The 23680-nt window shown below is 42.3% G+C and overlaps 1 protein-coding gene across 1 annotated transcript in view; it reads right to left on the minus strand.

The window, feature by feature from the left end:
* Nucleotides 1–2943: 2943 nt before the first annotated feature.
* The window catches only part of unc5b (unc-5 netrin receptor B), a 45439-nt gene continuing 24702 nt past the window's right edge, over nucleotides 2944–23680 (minus strand). Inside the window, exons 2-16 of the mRNA XM_010784910.1 lie at nucleotides 18761–18991; nucleotides 18352–18495; nucleotides 17877–17980; nucleotides 16715–16895; nucleotides 16058–16225; nucleotides 15400–15564; nucleotides 10465–10659; nucleotides 9739–10107; nucleotides 9549–9636; nucleotides 9006–9180; nucleotides 8685–8924; nucleotides 7799–7948; nucleotides 7083–7247; nucleotides 6814–6992; nucleotides 2944–5589 (exon numbers count right to left, since the gene is read on the minus strand). Coding sequence (XP_010783212.1) covers nucleotides 5424–5589; nucleotides 6814–6992; nucleotides 7083–7247; nucleotides 7799–7948; nucleotides 8685–8924; nucleotides 9006–9180; nucleotides 9549–9636; nucleotides 9739–10107; nucleotides 10465–10659; nucleotides 15400–15564; nucleotides 16058–16225; nucleotides 16715–16895; nucleotides 17877–17980; nucleotides 18352–18495; nucleotides 18761–18991 — 2720 coding nt within the window. The 3' untranslated portion in view covers nucleotides 2944–5423. The remainder of the gene's footprint in view (nucleotides 5590–6813; nucleotides 6993–7082; nucleotides 7248–7798; nucleotides 7949–8684; nucleotides 8925–9005; nucleotides 9181–9548; nucleotides 9637–9738; nucleotides 10108–10464; nucleotides 10660–15399; nucleotides 15565–16057; nucleotides 16226–16714; nucleotides 16896–17876; nucleotides 17981–18351; nucleotides 18496–18760; nucleotides 18992–23680) is intronic.

Genomic DNA, 23680 nt, shown 5'->3' on the forward strand with positions numbered 1-23680 from the left:
GGCAGTAAGAGGTACGTCAAAATTTATATACCCTGGGGTCGTTCCGGTCGCAAATGTGACCACTTGTGCACTTCTAGTCCTCGGAAAACGAAGTAAATGTAATAAAAATCACGAAACTCATATTCATTCCGGATGGAATAATCTTTCAGATTGTTCATTAAATAAAAACTTTTTACATACTTGTTTTTTTTAAGAAGGTATGGAGATTTATGTATTGAAAGATACGCTTTATTTAAGTTCTACAACAATTCTATCTTGATATGTACAAGCTTTCGGTGACACCGGAGGTCCTACGATGTGCTGAGCACTGATATATATTTGGAATGCTTTATGGATTGAAGTGGGGGCTTCATTTTGAATTCTTAAACAATTTATGCTCGTCAGACTGTGGCATGACCTTTGCAAAACAAATATAATAAAGACATGAGCATGTTTAGCAAGTTTATACTTTTTTTGACATAGAAAAACTATGATTACTAATGAAGCTTTACACTGGCTCTGAAAGACTCCAATCCACTTCCGTAGTTGCACTTATAAAGGGAAACAATGGCCTTAATGAGTCTAACTGGTCACAAAAACCAAACATTTTTAGATTTTTAGGGTTTTAGATCAGGACCTGGTCCAATGTGGTCTAGATGTGAAAAAAGCACTGAAATCTCCCTTTTTTGTATTTTCACAAATAGAATTAAGGTTTCACAAATCTCAAACTGGGTTATAAATAATCTTTAGGCTCTGGGATAATCCAGTCCAAATAAATCGGCTATGCAGCGATTTAAGAGGTTCAAACACGGAGGATTGTTCGCTCAGCGCTGTAAATTAAATGTCCCTTAACTTTCCCCTTAACTGGCGAATCGGATGCTCTGAATCGGAAGCCAACTTCAGCGTCGTACGATAACCGCACATTGTTGCAAGGAGAAATCTGCTTAACAATTAAGACACACTAACTAGACGTTCTGCTTTTAGTCTTGTGTGATTTTGAGAAACGTAATATAATTGACTTTTTAAGATAATCATTTGATCATGCAGCATTTCTTTAGCTTCTTCTGTACTGACATTTAAATAAATTCTAAAGTTTGATTTGTGAGATGTGCTGGCCTACAGACTTGTTTACAAACAGTTAAAGCGACAAGTACTAGTTTAGTTATAAATAAAATGTAGAATATTGTGTTGTTGTGTTATTATCTTTTGCATTTCCAAGCTTACAAACACAATACTATCATACAGTTTGAAGTGGTACTTTTAAAGTAAACCTTACCTTATATCCAAACTAAAGCATTACTCTACCAACAGAATACTAGTAAACTACATAGTAGTGTCAATAACATATTGTGCTGTGGACACATTATTACATAACAAGTATTGATTGTATGCAATGCAATTGTGTTGGTTGTTTTCTTTGTGGCACTAACAATATTGTTGCATAATGTGCCTGTCAAACATCCAATGTATTAATCTACTGAAAAGCATGCTGGAATATAACATGTTTGATTCATTTATGGTTTGTATAAACTAATACGCATTTAACTTCCCTTAAATTATATATATTTCCTGTTTATCTATACATTTGTTTTGATTATAGTGTAGCATTGTGTAGATAGCTTTTGTTGAGGAGTGGGGTTTACCAGGAGAGGGCACTATAACACAGCATATCCACCCATCTAGTGTGTTATTGGCCTCTAGAAAGTGAAAAAACAATTACATTACCTATAAGAAATAGTCAAGACGAAAAGTCCCCTATATTCGAACATGACGCAGAGGGGTTTTCTGCATTATGTCTGGAGTGAAAGCTTGCACTCATGGCACTCTGTGTCACAGGATTGGACATCTCCCAAATTATCAATGGAATCACTGTCTATATGTGCATGTTATCAAATTAAGAGCTGCTGATCTGTTGTGTTCCCTGGCAACAACAGGTCTAATTGTGCAGAAACAGTCGGCACAAATAATAAACTCCATTATGTATCTTTTGTTTTTCGTACCATCATGAGCCTAGATTAAAATACATCCTCCATCCTACATATTGCAGGCTATAATACTTAGCATTGATTATGTATGTTTTACTCAAAGGCTTCCATAGCATTGTAATATACTGTATCAATGCATATGGTAACATATCTATTTGAATGTATGTTTAGGTGACTGAACAATTCAGGTATGTCATATTGCAGGAAATAAATGTGTGCTATAAATGCAATTCACATAATGTGTAGCATGTTCTCAAGATAGGGTTTACACACCTTCAGAATAATATTTGTACGGCTGTTTTGTACCCTAATACGTTACAAAACCGTCGGTTATAGGTTGATGCTGCATTCAGCTTTCATACTGTGCCACCACTCTATGCATTACAAAAGGTTCAATTAAGTCATGCAGTGAAGGGTGGCATATTAGTCCTCAATTAACACTGCATCTAATAAAACAGGTGCAAAGAGTTGCCTGCCATTAAGACCATACTGCAGTGCACTCTCACCAAAGATGACTCACTGGGATATTTGTTTTTCTCTATTTTAAGAGTCTAATCTGACAAATCCCCCCACTTCCTGCCCTCCTAAAACAAAACACAAACTGAGGCTAGAATGCTTGAGCGCGTAGAGTCAATCCTTTAAGGACGCTATTTGAAGGCTAGACAGCCTGCCAGTTAAAAGCTTTTAAAGCTAAATGGACCTAAAGGGAATTTTCCAATGAGGTGTGAGGGAAACAGGGACAGGTTAAGTAGCTCTGTATTTTCTGTGAAAATGGGGTGTAATTGAGAAAAACACAGGTGCCATTTAAAAGTCATTTTGTGGTGCTAAGGAGCTCTGGAGAGGCCTGCAATTTGCTCTATGGATTTTTATGAAAGCCACTTTAATGTTTGGTTTTTCAATATCACATTTGTATTCCAATAACAAAAAAAGACACGCTGTTGTTAAACTAAGAAATATAATTTATTGCATAAAAATTATATTTAGTTACAGGTAAGAAGGCTAGACGTTTATTTACAATTGGTACTTTACAGAGATAAAATAATGTCACTGAATCCATTTAGTTATTTTCGTAAAAATGTCTGACTTCTCGAACAAAGGCTAAAATGTTCTCCTTGAAGGGAGCGGGTAGGAATCCAGTCCAGCTCCAGCATGAATGATCCAGATCTATGGCCAAAGATCCAACAAATACTTAAGAAATCTGGACGAATAAACACTGTAGTCTACACCTAGCCAGTCTCTGAGGAAGGAAAATAGTCCTGCAGTGTTCAGGGATCCAACGTTCTGAACTGGTGGTGTTCAGATATGTCCTCCCAAAGACCTGCAGGGCACGAGTTCATGGTGTTTGCCACAAATAGTTTTGCAGCCATCGCCACATCATTTGTTTAGATCTCCAACGTGGGCTTTTCCAACAGCAGCTTCATTGGTCCGTGATTCAATCCTTCCCGATCCAGATGAAGAATTCACACATATACCATCATAACCAAAATGTTATCCCACTCTAAAATCAGTTTAGGATACAAAAACAAAACCCTGTCAATGCCCTGATCTGAAAAAATAGAAAGTCTCTTCCAGGAAACAAAAGAAGTCAAAACGCTTTTCTTTTCTTTTGTACTTGCATAGCACTTACAAAGAGAAATGACAGATCTGAAGCGTGCGCACATACAGTACTGTTAGTGCACACCCGCCTGCCCACACATTACCACTCACTCAACACACACTCACACACATTTGATATTTCAGTTCATTCACACAAAACAGTGACGTGACTCACTGCCGAATAGGAGGGATACTGCCTGTGTTTTGGTTTTTGTGGTTTCGATATGAATACTTTTGCATGGAGGGGGAAAAAAACAGAACTTAAGTCATGAAAAAGTCACAGATGAAAGCATTTCAATTCCTGTCTAACATTAACTGACAGAACAATCTTGATAATGCAAAAAGCTTGAGGACCCTGACCACAAAGCAGGCGGCTTAGTAAAAAGGTTGACAACGTTATCAAATCAAGAAAGGTGACATAATGAGTTACTGGGGGGGTTTAATAAACCGATAGATAAGTGGTGGACAGAGAATAGATTAATGCAATTTGTGTTGAGGTAACTTTTATGGTCCCTTGCAGCCTAGTTGATTCAAGGCATGGCTAAACTACTCTGTCATATTCATATCTGAACAATTCAAACTGCTCTCAGTTACAGCGAAGCAAATATACAGTATATTCACCTGGACATTTCATCACCTCTAATCGTCTTTTACACTTTGAATAGTTGCACCGCATAAAAAACCCCAAATAAACATGTTTCTGTTATTCACAACTGAGACATCCACTGTGCATCTAACACTCCCATTTGGCCTGCTCTACTAGAATTAAGATGTTCTACATGATCGTAACAGCAATGACAAAAAGAAAAGGAAAAAAAAACAATCCACAAATATGGATAATAACTTAAACAGCGTTCCCCACAGGAAACTTTTAAGGGACGACCAGAAAGGCTCTCCTGCAGATTTGTCTCAACAGATCCGAGGAGTGTGGCAGAGCGATAAAGGAATGCGAGGAGAGATGAAAGAGAAACACCCCTGTTAGTGGGAACGATATGCCAAGGCTTTGAGGCATTTGTTGGTACAATATAAAGAGTCAGTCGGTCTAGTTATCTGCCAATTCCTTGTTAAATGAACTTCAAAATTCACCCTCTCTCCAAAAAGATGAGGCAGATTTTTATTTCGAAGCCCAAAGCAACATGCTTGAGCTCTCATACCTTGAGGTTTTTTGGGACCTCAATTGACTTTCTCGCCAAGCAGCTAGAGAGGAAAACTTGGCCCATCTGATTCAGAGCCAGTTAAAGACCAGTTTGTCCGCGCCTGTGTCTGTAGCCCGAGGAGGTTTCAGACTGTTTGTCGGTGCTGCCCGTCTTCCACTGCACACACAGAATGACAATGGAAAAAAAAAAGCCCCCGCCATGAGGTTTGTTGGTGCTAAATCATGCACTTTCATGCTGCTACTGAAACATGGGTAATCCCCTGTTAGCATTTGTCTGTTTGTTTTATTGTGCGTGCTTCCGTGTGTTGAATACATGAGTTTGTTTGTCCCATAGATTTGTATTATTTATATAAAATAAAAGTGTAATTCTGTATCTTAGAAGCACCACGTATGAAAGATGACTTTACGTCCATTTTATGATTCATACCCCTCGAATTGGTTCTGCAGATGCAACATAGCTTTGAAGGATTGAAGCTGAATCAGATCAGTTATCATGGGAATGGGTTACGGTGGGTTTGTAGCTACAGTGGCTGATCAGGGGTCAGTGAGAAGGAATGAGGCAGAGGCAAAACAGAGCATGTGAGAGAACCAAAACGCTCTGTGGGCTTATGATGTGTGCATACTCATAGGCAGGTATTCTTATTTTCATCACGGTGGTGAAAAGAGAAAAAGAAAATGTCTGGCTTGCTCTCTCGTTCCTTGACCAATCAACAATCCCCATCTGTTGTCATGACGACTAGCACCTCACTTTTGCCCATTTCTTCCAGCGCGGTCGCCAAAGAAACCAGGTCTGCGTCGGCTTGGTGACAGGCTTCCCATAAGTCCAGGAGAACACCTGTGGGGCTGGGCTTTGTTGCAAAGTAGTTCAAGTACCTGCAGGGAAGAAAGAAGAGGCAAGTTTTGAGAAGAGTAAAGGAAGCTCTCCATCAGTCATTGATTCTATTTGTTGCTGCAGGAACCACTTTATATTCTGACTGTCCAATATTTTTAACAAAGCAGGATTAGCTAGCTAGCAAGATGAAATATCTTCCGAATCTTTTTAATGAAGCAATGTATAACATGTCTAGCTAAATCATATCCCGAGTCAAAACAAGGATATGGCTAGTGCTGTCAGAAGATCAGATTTTCACTACAGGTTTTTCCAGATCTAAAAAATTCACAATAACGATATTATGTTGATTTCTTTATAAATAATGTAATTTTTTTAAATAAAACTACTATTAGTCATATATTATAAGTTCATCATTAATTATGCCTATTGTGCGTTTGGTCTGTTTTCCTGCAAATTAAATACATGTATTTTAGTGGCAGTTAGAGCTGGGTGACAATGCATGAACTTAAAAAAAATAAGATTTAAGAAGCGTTGTGTGAAATATCCTATTTGTATTTAAACATAATAACAACATTCAATTAAAAAAATCAATAGACTGGCCACATCCTTAGACCCCATGACACAGTCTTTTTCACAGTTTTCAGTTTTTATATGTAAAAAAAATAAAAATAAAAATCATAACCCCCTACACCTAACCCAGTGGTTCTCAAAGTGGGGGGCGCGCCCCCCCAGGGGGGCGCAGAGGCATGACAGGNCGGGGGAGCTTGCCCCCAGACCCCCCTATGTGAGGTCCACACACCACCTATAAAAATAGCACTTTACCCCTGCTTACACCTATATGCCGTGAGCTGATTATCGAGCCTTCATTGTAACAGTCGCGGGTACGTTGTGTACAGTATATGTGTGGGGATTGTTGCAGTAGAAAATTCCACTGTAGCGCCCGGTACATTAATGGGAAACCCTAAATGTTTGAGCACCCTCTATGAAACGTCAAGCTACCCCACAGCACCCCCAAAATAAATCTCTGGCGCCACTACTGAGCCTGACTATTTGTGTTGGGGGGGCCCGACTTCTTTTTTTCTCCAAAGGGGGGGCCTGACAGAAAAAGTTTGAGAACCACTGACCTAACCTGAGCCAGTGAATATGTTCATGCCAGCTCATACACACTCCTGAGTCATCACATGACAGCAGGAACTAGGAACCTGAGTATCCTCACTGCTTGAGTAAGCTGCCATTCAAACACAAACATGTAGAGCAGATCTGACCTGTCAAAGCCCAGACTGCGAGCCAGCAGTCTCCAGTCACACCCCCGGGCACTGGGGACATCCAGACTGGCACAGATCTTCTGGCGGATGGAGTCAGGCAAGCGAAAGGCATAAGGTCCCACCTGAGAGGATGGCAGGCAGGTGCCTCCGGAGGGGAGGGGCGAGTGTGGGGGGAGAGTCTGGATTGACAGGAAAAGGGTGGAGCATTAAAACCAACCTTTTTGGGGGCATTGCTATGTGGCTTTCATGCAACTTCATTTCACTTTTACCTCCTGAATATCCGTGTGCAGCTGGAATATCTGTCCCTCCCCCTCCACCTGTCGGACGCAGATCTTACAGGCGAGCTGCGACACGGCCAGGCTGCCCCTCTCCAGGCTGAACGTGCAGTGCAGGGGTCTCTGACTGCCGCTCCAGATGTGATAGAAAGGAATCTCCTGTGAACAAAGACAAAATGTTACTTTTGGAAAGCTGAGAAAAACACGGTCTCTCCACTGTGATTAAAGTTGCTTTATCCTGTGCAGCACAATTATGAAGGATCTTGAACACAGTTTCCATTCCAGCAGAGCGCAATATGCTTTTAAAAATATATATTGGGTGTTTCCACCAACTAGGTCCCGTGTGTCAGAGGACAATTTATTTCCTAAGCGCACTGTCCATAAATGAGGCCCACTATCAGATTCATTCAGAGAGGGTTCAGACTGCAATCTCGAGAGAATGCAGCAGAGGGGTTGGACTGGAAGTGAATAGCTGTATTGTCTGTGAAATAGCAATTCTGCTGAAGTTAAATAAAGCGTTTGTCCGACCATAGTTCTGTTTTAGGAGTGTTTGTCTATTAGGCTTGAGGTAACACTGACACTTAAGCAATAGCTTTTTCAATCTACGACGTCATTCAAGCTGCTGCTGATTTGTGCTCTGTAAATAGACACACGTTCTCATTTATAGGCACTTCACATCCACAGGCCATTATCTGCTGCATTGTAAGTACCTGATACTTTGCCAGTAGTTTGCTTCTCCAGTGAGTGTGAGGAATGTCGTGGATGGACAGGCGCAGGTTGTGGTAGCTGTCTTTAAAAAGAAGAGGCTTGGGATCCTCCAGCAAAACTCCGCCCAGACTCCTCTCCAAATCCAGCACCTCCTGCACAGACAGAGAGAGAAGACGGGCTTAGAAAATACAAACAATTATGGGTTTAACATACTAAAACAATTTTCAAAACATGTTTTCTGCAAAGCTTAATTAAAATGCTGCGCACATTCTCTAAACTGGTCTCCAAAATGGAAATGTGTGAGAGCTAACAGTTGGAAAGCTGTTTGAACTTTAGCAGCCAGAAATCATGTCATGTGTTGCCAGCAAACTGCACACAGGATGCTCATGTTTACTACCCAGGCTGGTCTGTGAACACTTTGATACAAAAGATGGAAATAAAAAAACTCAGCGAGTCAAACTTGATATTCTTTTCTAGGGTTTTGTTTTGTGCCGTACTATTTTGAGTAGTTGCCTCTGCGTCAGGGAGATTCAATTTAAAACCAGAATGTGATATGGGCAGGTAGGGGGGATCTTTTTTTTTGATTTTTGTTTAGTGTGCGGTATTTGTTATTTTTGATCAAACCAAGCTCTATTTTACATGTACTTTAGAACTAAAGCTGATATAATCAATGTATTTATATTTCAAATATTGTCCCTAGCAGCTTTAAGGGGATACTGTATGTCGTTTTAGGTATATAAACAGTAATTCACTAGATTGACAAACATTAACATTGATAGAAATTATGAAACAGAAAAGCAATAGTACAAAAAGGCAAGAAGAAGAAAGAAGAGAGTTGAAAAGACATATGTAGAAATTTTTGCACAAATAAAAACACACAAGCATTACCTTGAGAGCATGAGGAGTATCGTGGATGCAGTAGATACGAAGGCTGTAGTCCAGGGAGAGGCATGGCGCTCGAGGGGCGAACAGTGCTAACTGCAGGCGTTTGCAGGCAGGCTGGGGGGGGCAGGACTGGCCCACCAGGCCGTACGTTCCCAGCTGCTCCATGAGGACATGGCAACACTCCTCCTCCAGCTGCAGGTAGCACGGAGACGACAAAGTCTCCTCTCCTACTGTCAGCACCTCCTAGGAACAGATTGAAGTGGTGTTCAATGATGCTGTCCAGAGAGATATTAATGATATAGTACCAGTCAGAGGCTGCCTCACCTCCCAGGCTCCCTGGTGCGTCTGTGTCTTCAGAGTGAGGGTCCAGTCAGGAGTAGGAGTGTCTAGCTGAGCACAGTGTGGCAAAGTAAGAACCACAGGACGATTCAGCAGCATGCCGGATGGACCGCAGCTGACCACCGGAGTTAGTACAGTCTGACTGCCCTCAGAGGGTAACCTGCAAATGTCACACACACACACGAGAACAACAGGTGAGTTCATTCAGGAAAATAACATCATGGCCACGGCATGGTTTTCGAATTTCTGGTCTTCTGGTATTGATGCATTGAGGCCAACTCAATATCAAACATCCAGAAAATTGGCAAGAAATGAATCCACAAAAAAAATAATTCAGTGTAGAAGAAGTTACGACAAGTCCGTTTTTTTAACTAAAGCGATAGAACTTTCAAACAAACTTCAAGTGGTTTGCAGCAGGCCAGACGTGCTTGGGAACATTTCTGATTGAGGTGAGATTTGAGGTCGGTTCAGCCTCATGTTTGCAGAGGAGATGAGTGAAATAGACGAGTAAAGATGAAGAGCACTCACGTCGTTTTGTCCCACTTGTTGATGATGAGGTACATCTCGTAGAACTTCCCCTGGGGGATGGTCCCTGGGGGGATCAAAAGGCTGACACCTAAGGGAGAAGGCATCATGATTAAAGTTGTGTTACGGGTGATGAACTGAACATGTCATGTGTGTATGAATACTGGTTTCTACTACATGTGATATTTATTACCTGTGTTGGGGATGGTAAGACGTCCTCCCAGATTACCCAAGGTGGCACTGGTGCTCAGCCCAGGTTCTCTGGACATGGTGTGGCTGTGGTAATCCCGCTCTCTACCCATAGTTCCCACCGACTTCAGGCTTAGGATCTCCCCATCGCCTAAACACATGTTAGCGGGGAGCTCCAGAGAGGACAGAGTGGAGGCGTTGTACACCTTGATTTTGAGGCTTGGCAGTTGGTCCAGCAGGGGAGAATTGGTCATGGGGATTTTGTGTGGGCTGTCGTTGACCCCTTGCTGCAGGGAGAAGAGCGGCCCTCGGAAAGTCCCCGCTGTGGCTGTCAGATCTGGAGGAGCTGAGGGATGCAGAGTGTGAGGGTTATCTGTGGAGAAGAGAGGAGCTGTTCTCTTATCACCAGAAATTACACAGGCAGGGCTCCGACTGCTAAAAGTGACGCGAGTGAAATGGATTAATGTCGCTAATTAATATTTGATGTCGAGAACAAGAGAAGGGATACCGTGACAAATGCTGCAAATGTAAAAAATGAAATGCAGCAACGAATGGAGAATTGAGGCGAGAGGAGATAAATGGTATAAAGAGAATAAATTCAAGCGACGGTATAAATAGCAGTGTGATAATGAAATGGATTGTGAAAGAGAAGATAAGTGAAAACATGCCAACGACAAAAAGCGACATTTTGTGTTGAATGGCCTACGTGTGAGTCAGTGTGTGAAACTACCTTGTCTGGGAGGCTTGTAATTGCCAGGGTGGAAGGCGGCAGTGAGAGCGGATGAAGAGTCAGTGATGTCTCCATGGAGATGTCGGCATCTGCGGCGATATGCAAGCACTCCCACGCACAACACCAGGATCACACACAGCAGCAGGGCCCCGGCCAGGCCAGCGTAGACGGTGACACCCATACCTGGGGCCAGAGCTGGGGGGGAGAGAGGAAGCAGGGGGTGAGACCGCCATACAGAGATATGGAAACACACAGGAACAAATGACAGGGAAGCACAAGAGGGAAGAAAACAGCATTTAAGAGATATAATCTGATTTACAACCCGTCGAAGCAGAAAGTAGTATAAATGAGTTATTGGAGCCAAGTTAGGGCTGAAGCAGTTAACAGAATAGAAAAACAAATTGGGAATTGGATTCATCTTTAAGAAATGTATCAAGATACAATTCCAAACATGTGCTGGCTCCTGCTTTTCGATGTCAAGATTTACGGTTTAAAAAATAAAAAATGTTCTATTTTAATCTTTGGATTTCAGATCGGACACAACAAGCTATTTGAGTCACTTGTAACAATATATTAAAATACCTGATTAATTCAAATGTAATCAATAAATTAAACACTCTGACCTGCCCATATATTCAATCAGGTATTGGCTTCGCATGATTCCAATGTAAATGATGGAATCCACACTCCGTAAAAATGCATCCCTTAATTTAGGTGAAGCTACTAAGACAATTCGAAAGTCATATCAAGAACTTTATCTTACATTTGAGTATTTTTGGTGCATAGTAATAATAATAATTAAATGCAATTAAGCTCTAACATCAGACAATAATAGGAAAACAATTTAGGTCGATCAGTTATTGTCACGGTCTGTCTGTGTTGTGTTTTGTCTGTCTCTGGTTTCCTGTTTTATTTTGAAAAGTGTTCACCCCCTGTCTTGTCTGTTGATTCCCGTCTCTGTGTTTGCCCTCCTGTGTCTGATTGTGCCTCGTTGTGTTCACCTGTTGCCCTTGTGTTTCTGCCTCCCCTGCCCAGCTGTGTCTTGTCCTGTGATTACCCTTATTTGTATTTAGTCTTGTCTTCCCCTGTGCTCCAGGTCGGTTCATTGTTTGTCTTTCCCTTCACGTCACGCTCCATGTTTGTCCCTGAAGTTTTTTGATCCTGGATTCTTTACTCGTGCTCCCCTGATTTGGTAATGTTAAGTTTGTTTCTTGTTTTCTTTTGTCATCGGCTTTTGTAAATAAAGCTCGCTTTTTGTTACCCCTTAAAACTTGCTTATCCTTTTTAATACTGCATTTGGGTCCTACCTTTTCCCGAATCCTGACAGTTATGACCGTTCTACATAAAATACAGTTACTTTGTCATGTCATTATTAAATTCACTGTTTCTGCTATGAGTGACAACAAATCAGTCACAGTGAGTCGTTAACAGTAGAGAAAAAAAGTTTGATTGGTACATCCCTAAAAGTATTCACCTTATGTGATGAACTCAGATCACTCTTTTAAGCCTAAGCCAAATGTAATGATACATTTTCACAGAGACACAGGGCTAATGATTTTGTCCCCCATCTGTTACCTTGGAATCGCATTAGGGAGGGGATCACTTCACAGCCAGTACAGAGAGGAGGAATGATGCACTTGTGAGCATGTGAGTGTTGCTTTAAAATAGACCTAACAAAACTATTCATTCACTCTGGCAGTGTGCCTGCTAGTATGTTCCCGTTGTTCAATTTCATTCTAGCTAAAGCTGCAGCTTTGTTTGGTTAAAACAGATCATCCAGGGAAGCAACATTAATAAACAGCTCCCCCTATCCTTCAGAGGGGGGGGTATAACAGGTGGGCTGGTTGGCCATACAGTGACTTCACCTGCTCTCTGCTTGGTCTCCCTCTCTTTTCTCCTGCTGAGTGGTTGGCCCTGACTCCCTAACACTAACACTGCCATACCGGACCCTGACACGTGAGCCAGTCACACCACAGCGGAAAGGAGGAGCAGACATGGAGCGAGGTTGGCGGGAGACAAAGAGGAGTAAAAAAAGGAAGAGGGGGGCTGGACAAACAGAGAGAGCTAGATGAGAAGCAATTTGGCAAAAGGGATGGGAAGGAGTTAGATAAGGTTCTGATTTGTCGAGAGGACAGACGGATTATAAGTGTGGTGATGAGGAGGAAGCAGATAAGGATTGCGGCGCTTGAGGAACAGGCCCTTATTAAAAGAGCAGGAGAGAGTGGAGTGGGGGGGGAGTTGGAGGAAAGCACAGGCACCACAGAGCAGCAGTGAGAGCAGAAGAAAGGGTGGAGGAGAGGAAAGCCAGAGGCAGACTGAGAGGAGAGCTCCCGTGCTTACGTGGCTCGATGGAACTGAATCAGACAGCCATCCGCACTTATTACCAGAAACGGAACAATAGCGAACCGCGGCTGCTCTCCCCTGAGTCCACGTCACATTGAGCTACAGGAATTAGCATCACTTCAAATGTAAACTATATCACAGATTAACTGAAAGTCAGACTGCTTGCTTTTTTTTTTTTTTTACAGCAAGTGCTACCTCATAGCCTGTAGATCAAAGAGTCTCAGCTTAGAGGCCTGTCATTTTTAGCTCCTTTCATAACAGAGATTTCCTTTTCACCTGACATGTTGGGTTAGAGCCAGAGCGGAGACAGTTAGTTCATTTGCACCAACATCTATTGATCTCTTTGTTGTAATTGTATCTTGATTCTAAATTGAATTGCAGCAAGCTGTTATGTAACCGATGCAATGTGCTAACGCACAGCCAGCTCAGAAACCGATGCTACGCTTAGTCAACATAAAAGACAAGACTGGATAGAAACACTCATAAGCAGGCCAGACAAGAAGGTGAGGCGTGTTGTCACTGAGCTCCATCCGACATGACAACAAAGTGTAGATGGACGCATGAGGCGCCACGTGCTAACACAGATGTTACGAATCCTCTCCTACACACACACACACACACACACACACACACACACACACACACACACACACACACACACACACACACACACACAGTGTGAAGTCATGGGTAGGTGAACTTACGATGGCTTGCATGTTCAATAGAAATCTTTTTATCTGTTTGAACAAGAGAAAAAAAAAAGAGAAAAGGAAAAAACAGAACATAAAAATGGATGGACTTGTCGTTATGCAAATGAAAGATACAATAACATAATACAAAGCAGAGTAAACAATAGCGCATCAATATGAAAATGGAAATGTAAATATAAAAGGCATACTGAGAGCAAGACAACATACTTGTTATCTAAGAAATAATAACCTCCTCTAGAATCACAATGGGCGGCATTGTGAAAGGAAGTTGTGCATAATTGTTTATATAATGTATAAAAACCGAGTTTTAGAAATGACAGAGAGATTAGGATCATTTGGATGGTAGTGGCAAAGTAAAAGACAGTTTGGAAAATGGACGCTGGTGTTTTGCGGTTCATGAGGGGGACAATGTAGATTGAAACTGTGTCTGTAAAAACCCTACAGGGTATGTTATCTCCTTCATCATTCGAAGAAAAAAAACAACTCTATCCTGGCGGGAACAATCTTTTCCTAGACAACACCAATGTGAATCATCCCCGAGTGGTTTGATGAATGTCGAAATGGTCTTTCAGGATCGTGCCACTAACTACATCTCAAAGCGAATAACATTCTCTCCTAAGCATCATCAAAACACCAAATGGCCCCCCCCTCCAACTTTTCCATTCAGCCAATAACAATTACAACCTACTAAGAGGCAACGGAGTTGATGGTTTGTGGTGTCTCGAAGCATTTTACATTTATGACTGGGGTATTTAGCTGATCCTCAGAGGGATTAACAATGAGTGAGACATCAGAGAGAACCTCATAATGTCATCAGGACAATATGTGCCAGCAGAATAATCATATTAATGTGCTGGGGAAATAAATAAGCCAGGAACCTGGAGTTTGCCAAGCTCCACATCTACAGATTTTCAACAGCACAGTGCTTCCCATCTTTCTCCTTTTTGCCAGAGCCACTTGAGTGCATGTTTTCGCTGACAGCCTCTTGAGAGCCCTCTGCTCTGTACAGACAAATCAGAGAGTGTATTTGTCTAATCTGGCTGCTCCATAGAAGCCTGTTTATGTCAGGGCTCGCATGCAAGTCTGATAAGGTTGAAACAAAGGGTGCATATGATCCGTCCTCTGCACGTGTGTTTACCAGGGTAGTCTGCGTGCTTGGGTGTGTGCGTATGTTTTTTAAAGTGTGTTCTTGAATGTATCTCACTGCCTTTGTGGATGTGCGTCTCAAAGATTCTAATGCGCTGTCAGCTGGATTCCTCCCAGCTCATCACGGGCTGCACATTTGGTGTCAGTGTGAGTCTAACTCACTCTCATATGCTCTTCCCTGTGCTAATTTCTCGACTCGGCTATGTCATGCTCGCTTCCCACTCCGTACGCTCCTTTAGCCTTCCCTTACTTTATCTATTTCTCTCTCTCCATCTGTGTGCTTTTCAGGTGTGGATCACTTGCCTTGTCTCTTTGTGAACCTACATTTTGCCTCGTGAAACATCTGCCAGAGATTTAGCTGTTTCTTCCTACATCATTCACGCAGCGCCAAATCACCTTGGGAATACAGTTCTATACAAATAGCTTTGAACTGCAACACACTTTATAGAACTGTGAACTGTGAACCAAAATATAACCGCATTAAAGACTACTATTAGAAATTCAACAACCACCTATACACATTAAATTTGCCGTTGGGGACTTAATCTCAGTAGATACCTCAGAAAGACCATTTTCTGTCAGATAATAGAAAGTTGAAATATGTGCAAAAGTGAACTTAGCTAACCAGTTGCTTATCTTCATTGTAGCACCAACTGAGGAATTGGGATATTTTACAAATAAATATAAACGAGCCACATATTTACTATCCTTTAAACACATTGCTCAGGTGACTTACTGCGCGCACACAGCCCCTCAGTGCAGTTTTTGCTCTCCATCATGCTGCCGCTGCAGTGCTTTCCTCCATTTCTAGGTGGGGGGGCTTGGCACTCGCGACTGCGCCAGTGGGTGCACTCTGTCCCACAGGCAGACCACTTTGCCCACTCTGTCCAGCCTCCATCCACTGGAATGAGACAGCAGAGATGTGAGTCACTTTACAGCCAGCCAGCAGCTAAATACTTCCATCACTGCACGTAGAGGGGAATTGGGCATGACACTATAATGTGGCGCAATGCTATGTAATGGCCCGAAGTGAATCATTTAGCAAATTGCAAAAATGCATTCTGTGGTTTGTTTTAAATGACTTTGGAGTCAGGGTGGTCTGGCACACAGGGCAGAAAGGTTCGTGGCAGTACATCCGATAACACTGTTCCTGATGTAGGTGAAATTTCATGAGGAAATCAAAGCAGTTACATGACCAAATGTTTGATGAAGTTGTATTTGAGTGGAAGTTTGTTAACAGCATGGTTTGTTGAGAAACTCAGCACATCAAAAAGTTTTCAAATTCATCCTAGCTCTGCAAAATGGCCCATTTGGGAAATGTCCTGATATTCCAGAAGCATGACTACTTGGTCTGAAGACGTTATGAATAGTAAAGATGAGTATTTCATCCTTACCAGGGCACAGTGTGGTGCAGGTCACTCTCTGGAAGGGCGGGCCCTCACAGAAGGCTCCTCCATTCAGAGGGGCGGGATTGGTGCAGCTGCGTGTTCGTCGCTGCCAGCCCCGCCCACACCGAGCATTACACTCTGACCATTCAGTCCACGAAGACCAACCTCCGCTCACTGATGGAGAAACACACCAACACACACGCAGAGTGAGCAAGCCTGGCAATTAATAGCCGAGTCAACTTAACTTGACATGGTAGATAGTTAGTAAAACCAGTTTTAAAATGTAAATCAGGCTAAATATACATTAACTTTTGTTTTTTCATCACCCCATTTATCCACTCTCAATCTGCCTACCACACTCATATGCTTTGTAAACACAGAAAGTATTTGCTATTGATAATTCAAATAAGTATGGTGGTATCTGACTCATATTTCCTTTACATTTTAAACAGTGTTTTACACAGAAGTACAAGATACATTCAATAATTTAATCTTGGTGCAGAGCTGCTAAAATGTAAGATTTTCTCATTTCTAGGCTGCTTTTTATTACTAAAATACTGCATCACTGAAGCGACCTGACAAGAAACACATGGAAGATTTTATGTTCTGTCATGTTTCATAAACCAATCTCATAAAACCTTCCCACAGACGTGTGCGTATTACCGTAAACAATAAGAGTAGCTGTGCTGCTGCGTCTTTTTGCCACCACGTTACGAGCCATGCAGGTGTAGTTGGCGGTGTCGGAGAGTCTGGCCTGTTTGATGATCAGATCATGATCGATGGTGATCAGGAAGTTGGAGTCCTGCGATGGATCTATGACATCCTCGTTTTTCAGCCAGTCCACCTGGAAAGAGACACACAGATACACATCAATCAGAACTTTGTTATGATGAAAGACATATTCAAACAAAGGGATGAAAATGGATGCAAATAAAAAAAGCAACATAGCAGCCAACATTTCTGTTGTTAAATTAAACAAGCGATAAAAGCGTCTGTATTCTCGACAGAAGCAATTTAGAATGAGGCATTGCTTTAATTCTTTTGTGAGATATCTTTTCAGAAGAATCATTGTACAAATCAACAGGTGTGTATGCATAAACACGAGTGAGCACATCACACACAGACATTCAGTAAACACTATAAACCTGCAGATTATTTAGCCACCACACACAGCACAGTCAATATTTGATCATTTTGGGTTTGCTCAGGAAAATATGAATTTGTGGCTTTCTCTCACTTTTATTTTTGTATTCTTACTTTGATCACTTCACATGAGCTTTTATGCTTTTATTGCTCAGAGCTTTTTACAACTTGTTATTTAGCCAGTATTAATAATACAATACAGCCTGAAGAACATTAATGTTTACTTGAGTAATACAAATCTACATTTATGAATTATTATTTTAATTTTTTTATTTATATATATATAATTGCACTGTTGTTTAATGAGAAAATTAAAACTGTTTGATAGATTGTTGTGCAGTCAAAGCAGCTTAATGGTTTAAGACACAAAGCAAATTTAAGCACACAAATGTAGCTTTATTGCTTAAAAAACAGCGCATATTTTCACTGATCGTTATGTTTATCTGTGAGTTTTTTCTTGATGGTGCCATGTCGCTGGATAGACTTAAATCTTTCAAACTTTATTGGCAAGCCCTTTGAATGTTTTCCTTGAATATAATGTTTATGTTGCTTTATAACTTATTATTTAGATCTCCGCTTTGCCATCTCCCTTGCGATAAATATAAACAATCTTGAACTATTACCCTACAATATCAAAACCGAAGAAGGAACCCCAAAAGTGATAGAGGAGGGAGAGGTTTACCTCGGCAGCTGGCATGCCTTCGGGGGGGCGACACTGCAGCAGCACTTCCTGCTCGAGTCGCACCTCCCGCCCCAGAGGCTCCTGCTCAAAGTTCTTCCTCAGGTCTACAGGGGGCGACACAGACATAGTCAGCAGTGAGTGAAGGCTCTGTGTGACAGCAGTGACACACTGTGTGACAGCCAATGTCACTAACATAAACAACAAACACTCACACATCCACTAGGCAAAGACCCCCAAAAGTCCCTGTCAATGTGTTGAGTTTTCTTTCGCTTCATACCCTCATAAAGATGCACAGTGTCAATCACACCATGCCACCCATTACCACGGGGGACTTAGATAGAGAGCTACGGCAACTTTATTTGCATATATACTTAAGCTGACACATTTGACAAGCAAAAAGTCGGAAACATTTGCCCTTCTGCTGTCTCCCTTCCTTCCTCTCACACAAACACACACACACAGCCTTGGTACTGACATGCAATGCGGACGTAGGCCCGGTTGCTCTTGGTGGTGCCAGCCGAGCTCCAGGCCACACACTGGCACCAGTAGTCCTCCAACCCAAACAGCTCCTCCACCTGCGTCCTCGCCACCGAGATGTCCACCTCTCGCACCACCAGACCTGAGCAGAGGGAGACAGAGAGAGGGTAGAGAAAAAGCGAGAGTGAAGGAGAGAGAGAGAGATTAGTGGGCCATGTTTTTCACAGCGCATATAAATAATGCATTGGCTGCAGGCCCAATGCAGTTAACGTGCACATAAACTCCTGTGGGAGCTAATGGATTATGTAGTTGGAAATGATGTTTGTAATTGAGTATGATGTTTATGTCTGTGAAATATAAGGTGACACTACTTTGTGTGTGTCTACAGTAAATAACTTAATGTGTACCTGTGATCTGGTCCAGGCTCTCTCTGGTGACGTGATCGTTTTGATTGACCCATTCTCCGTTACATTTGAAGTAGATCTGGGTGGCTGGCGAGGCCCGGCACCGCAGCTGGACCGGCCGGTTCTTCACGATGAAAGCGTCCTCTGGTTCAAGGAGGAATTCTGGGAGAGGCTCCGCCGGTGCAGACGGGAAGGAATCAGGGAGAACCTCGGCATCGCTGTAGTCAGTGCTCTCTGCAAACACACAAGGGAATAAAATCAATGGAAAGAGTTAAAGTCTCCGCCTGCTGGAGGCGTACTCGAGCAAAGCAGCAAGACCCCATCATTATTTTCATGGCCGCTCTGTGGCTAATCTGGCACCCTGACCTCACTGTTGAAGAGGTGAGCAATAACCAAAGTGACAAATGTGTCCCTCTGGGATCAATAAGCTATCACACACCTGGAGGGAGAATATTGTGTGTGTGTGGCACCTTGTCTCAATCCAATCCATTTCAGAGACACATTTAAGGTGTTGACAGTTGACTGTAAATGAAGGGACATTTTTGCCTCCTTGTGTTGCCAGCAATCTGGTGAATGTAGGCCTCCTGCTCTTGCCTCTCAGCTGGGAGGAGAGCGGCTGACCTTCCACCAGGTCCTTTTGATCACACATTATCCCCTGACATTTCCGATGTGACACATTGCTCCTGGCAACGCTGCTGAGAGCTTCTCCTCGCAGGAAGGACGCGATATTTCTGACCTCTATCTCTGACTCGTCTAATAAAGATGGGTGGATCCCAGGCAGTATATCAATGCTGTAATTTTATTGGCTATTATACGAGTTTTTGTAGCAGTGGAAAGTTTTAGGTACTGATAGGGTTATAATAACCTACAATGCTTTTGGATACTGTGTAGGACGCCAATTACTATACAATTAATTATCAATATATTTATGTATTATGATCTGCTTAGAACTCTGTATGACTATAGTTATAATCACTTTTTCATAATACTTTAAAACACTAATCATAGCACATTATAAATAATTCAATAAGGACTTATAAAGGTTAGTTTCTCATAACTGCTCAGACATTTATTTTACAAAGATCATAGTGTGTTTAATAACCGAATCATAATATTTCTATAAGACAATATGATCACATTTTTTGTTCAGTATATTACACAAATACAACTATGCACTTTATTAAGATATGTTTCAGAAATGTTGTCTTCTTTAGGCAATCTCTTAACATCAATTACGATCAAACTCCTATCATCACTTTCAGATTTTTTACATAAATTGTTAATGGATCTGTCCTCCAGATATAAATTCTGCTCTGCTTGGGAAAATAATCAGAATTCAACAAGCATTAAATGAAAGATTGGATGGAGTGCAGGGACATGCTCAAAAAGGTACGGGGATTTCCAGCCTTTTCACATACACACACACTTTCATGCAGGCAAAACACACAAACATGCAGGCATAGCTCAGGGGCTTTTAATACACTGCAGTGTTACAGTGCTACAATCTCTTTTCTACATTCAGTGGATAAATAAAGAAGTGCAAGGTCAGATGCAGCTACTTTTTCCACAATGAGGTTTAAGCAGACGCATTTACAGCGTTCACTTTCTCAAAATGTATCGAGCCCATCCTGATCAGTTATTCCACAACCAGGGAACAAGAGAAACTACTTAGAAAGATACCATCTCCTATTTTGGGAAAGGGAGCGCTTCCCCCCACCCCCATCCCTTCGACAAGATTGTCTGAGACATCAGAGGAAAGCTAAGAGGAACACAGAGAGCATGAAGGAAGTAGGAAAAAAAGTTGTGGCTCGATTCAAACCAAAGCCAGCAGGGATTCAAGAGGCTCCAGCAAATACGGTACTTTCCGTTTCATATCAACGGAAGGTACCATCTTTTGACAAAAATGTCCTTCCACACGAAAAGGCTGTCTGGAATAAAAGAAGTTCAAGCAGCAGAGATCAGAGCCTGGCAGCGCTGTGGCCAAAGGACAGGCAGAAAGGGCAAAAGCTGCTTCAGGCCTCACAGCAATCCAGGAGTGACCCGTCATCTTTAATCTGTCTCTGACTCTCTCCAGCCAAACATGTCTCTTAGAAGGACCTTCCACCAACTACATTGATTTACTACTAACCCATGAACCCAAAATGAACCCTCACCACTGCACGCTTTGCTCCACTTAGACCCCATTAGTCTACAATTTATACAGAAAGGCTTGATGATGAGTTAGCTTAGTGTGATCACATACACGCTATATGACTTGGACAAGGTCAAATATTCTCTACATCTAACAATCCAAGAAGACATATTCAACCCAGGTGACCACTTAGGGGGAAAACGACCCAATCTGCTTGGAAAAAGGAATGGGCGTCCAAAGTTGTCACCATCAAGCATTTAGTGTCAGACCGCACTCAACAGGTCCATGGCGACAATCTCCAAAGGAAACAATGATTAGCCCTTCAAATATCTAGGACCTGCCACTGCCCCTGCTTGGCCTGTCTCCACGTGAGACGCATCATTGTGGAGAAGAGCAAACAATGGACACATCATTGAAGCTGGCCCTCTCCATGGACTAAAATAGGGGGTTAACCACCGTCCATGAAGCAGACTTGGAGGCAACTGAATAATTTGCAGAATAAATAAACAGTTAATATAGTAACACTAATAACATTCCACAACTACTTAAGTAATTAGTTCATTAGTACATAGCAGTAAAGCAATGTATCATAAGTATGTTAAAAACACAACCAACAATCGAAATGAGAGATGATGAAATATTGTTTTCATCCTAGTCTAACCCCTTTCCAATATTTACATTGAACCAATCTGCTCTTAAAGCAAATCTGTTTTTGGTGTACATGGTGTTTAACCAATATTAATCCCAGCAGAGCTGCTGCTGGCTTACTCCATTTGAAACTGCCCAGTGTGTAGTTATTGGTTGGGATTGTACTGCATACCAATATTGAAACCCAAAGTACAAACTGTAATTAATAACAAAATCACACTTTGTAATTGTGAAAACACAACATTTTTCGACAATTTCCGGCACAACCACATGTAATTAATAAAAGTAAGCACACCCAGAAGTGATGCTTCGCGGTGAACATTAAACACATTTATCACATATGCCACGCTCCAACTCCTCTCCTCACTTCCGCTGGCTCTCCTCTTCCTAAGCTGTCGCCTCCAGTATTTCAGACTTTGAATTCACTGTCAATAACCAATTGTGTTGCCCCTCACCCCCGCTTTTTCTCTTTGTCCGGCATTGATCGCTATGTGTTCAAACATCAGCTGAAAAACACTGCCTGTCAATCCGCAGGCCCGATGAGAGGGTGCACGGGGAGAGAGAGAAGAAGAAGGCAGAGGAATAATGGCAGCAGAGACAGACAAACACAGAGAGACGGTGGTTTAGAGCGAGAGAGAATTGGAGGAGAGCTCTGTGTATTTGGATAAACCCTTCTCTGTGTGTTCAGTGTGTGCGTGTTTGTTGAGGAGCTCTGCAGAGAGGCACATTTTAATTAAAACACTTTTGGATGACAGAGGTAGTAGACAGACCGACAGCTTCTTTCTCTCCCCCTGTCTCTCCCCGGGATAATGGAGCAGCGGGTTTAAAGTGGAACCTGTGTTTTTGGGCCAGCATACAAACATCCATCAGAGCTCAGCAGCTGGCAATTTGTGCGGAATGGAGGAAGACAAGAACTCATCGTCGTGCAGCGCAGCAAGTATTTTATTACTCTAATGACAGACAGCAGACAGCTAGGAAGCAAACACAGGCTTCTGGGTATTCTTCGAACACAATTGAAAGAACACACGCATGTAGACTCAGACGCCAGATGACAACCTATGCTTATCCAGCAACTTCTCTCCCACTCTTATTCATGAATGCTGCATGCAAATGGCGTAGGGAATCCCCTTCTTCGGTGGTGGAGGTCAGAGCTTCAGCGCAGTGTAACCGAGAGTCGGACTGACAGTGGTGAAGGCCACACTACAAGCCAGGCATGCGTGGGAGAGAGATAGAAGGAATCTGGACAGAGGTGACAAGATGGGAAGACAGGAAGGCTGGTCAAAGACGGGTCAAGAAACTCTAATCGACAAGTGGAGAGGAAAGGCACGACGGAGCGCACACAAACACTCAACACTCACTGCTATAATAACTGGCGAGGAAAATGAATCATAGAAAATGTCTGTCTTTGTCTCAGGCAGGCTGGGGAACTGTCTCTGTTATTCTTTCTGCCCTGTGTCTTTTTCTCCACCCTCTCTTTTCATTCGCCTCTCATTCTCACACACACATGGAGGACTGTAATTTCCTTAGCCCTAGCGCCTCGAGCCAGAGAGGAATCTAAAGCATCTGTACTTTATCATTACCTTTACAGTCAGTTAGTCATTACTGTCCCCTCCAGTGCCATCACTATCCCAACACTGAGAGGTAGGGGGGAAAAGAGCAAGAGAGAATTGGAGGAAGAACACTTTGAAGAAACTAAACAATGAGAAAGGGACAATAAAAAAACAGGGGGTCAGGTTTTTTTCTTAGGCTTCGAAATCAAACAAACAAAAGCACAGCATCCCACCTCCGCACTCCCCCCTTCCCAGATTGGAGTCTGACTTGGGAGTGCTTTTTATTCCGGCCCTCCCCTGACTCCAGTCCTCCTTCCCTCCTGCCTGCTGGATTCAAAGCACTTTGTGAAGCTCCACCAGACTTCAAATGACATCCTACAGCGATAAACACAAACACACACGCATAGAGAGAGAGAGAGAACCATAGCCCGCAGCCATGAAGCTCAACCGGTTCACTGAGCCCACTAAGGACAAACAGCTGTGAGGACAGACAGTCCAATATGACAACACTGCAGGTGACAGAGGAAACAAGGCCAATAAATAGAGTGATCAGCATCAATTATGTAGCATTGACAGGGCTGAGCAGATTCATCA

This window comes from Notothenia coriiceps, unplaced genomic scaffold, assembly GCF_000735185.1.
Source record: "Notothenia coriiceps isolate Sejong01 unplaced genomic scaffold, NC01 NC01_scaffold00026613, whole genome shotgun sequence".
Classification (NCBI taxonomy): domain Eukaryota; kingdom Metazoa; phylum Chordata; class Actinopteri; order Perciformes; family Nototheniidae; genus Notothenia; species Notothenia coriiceps.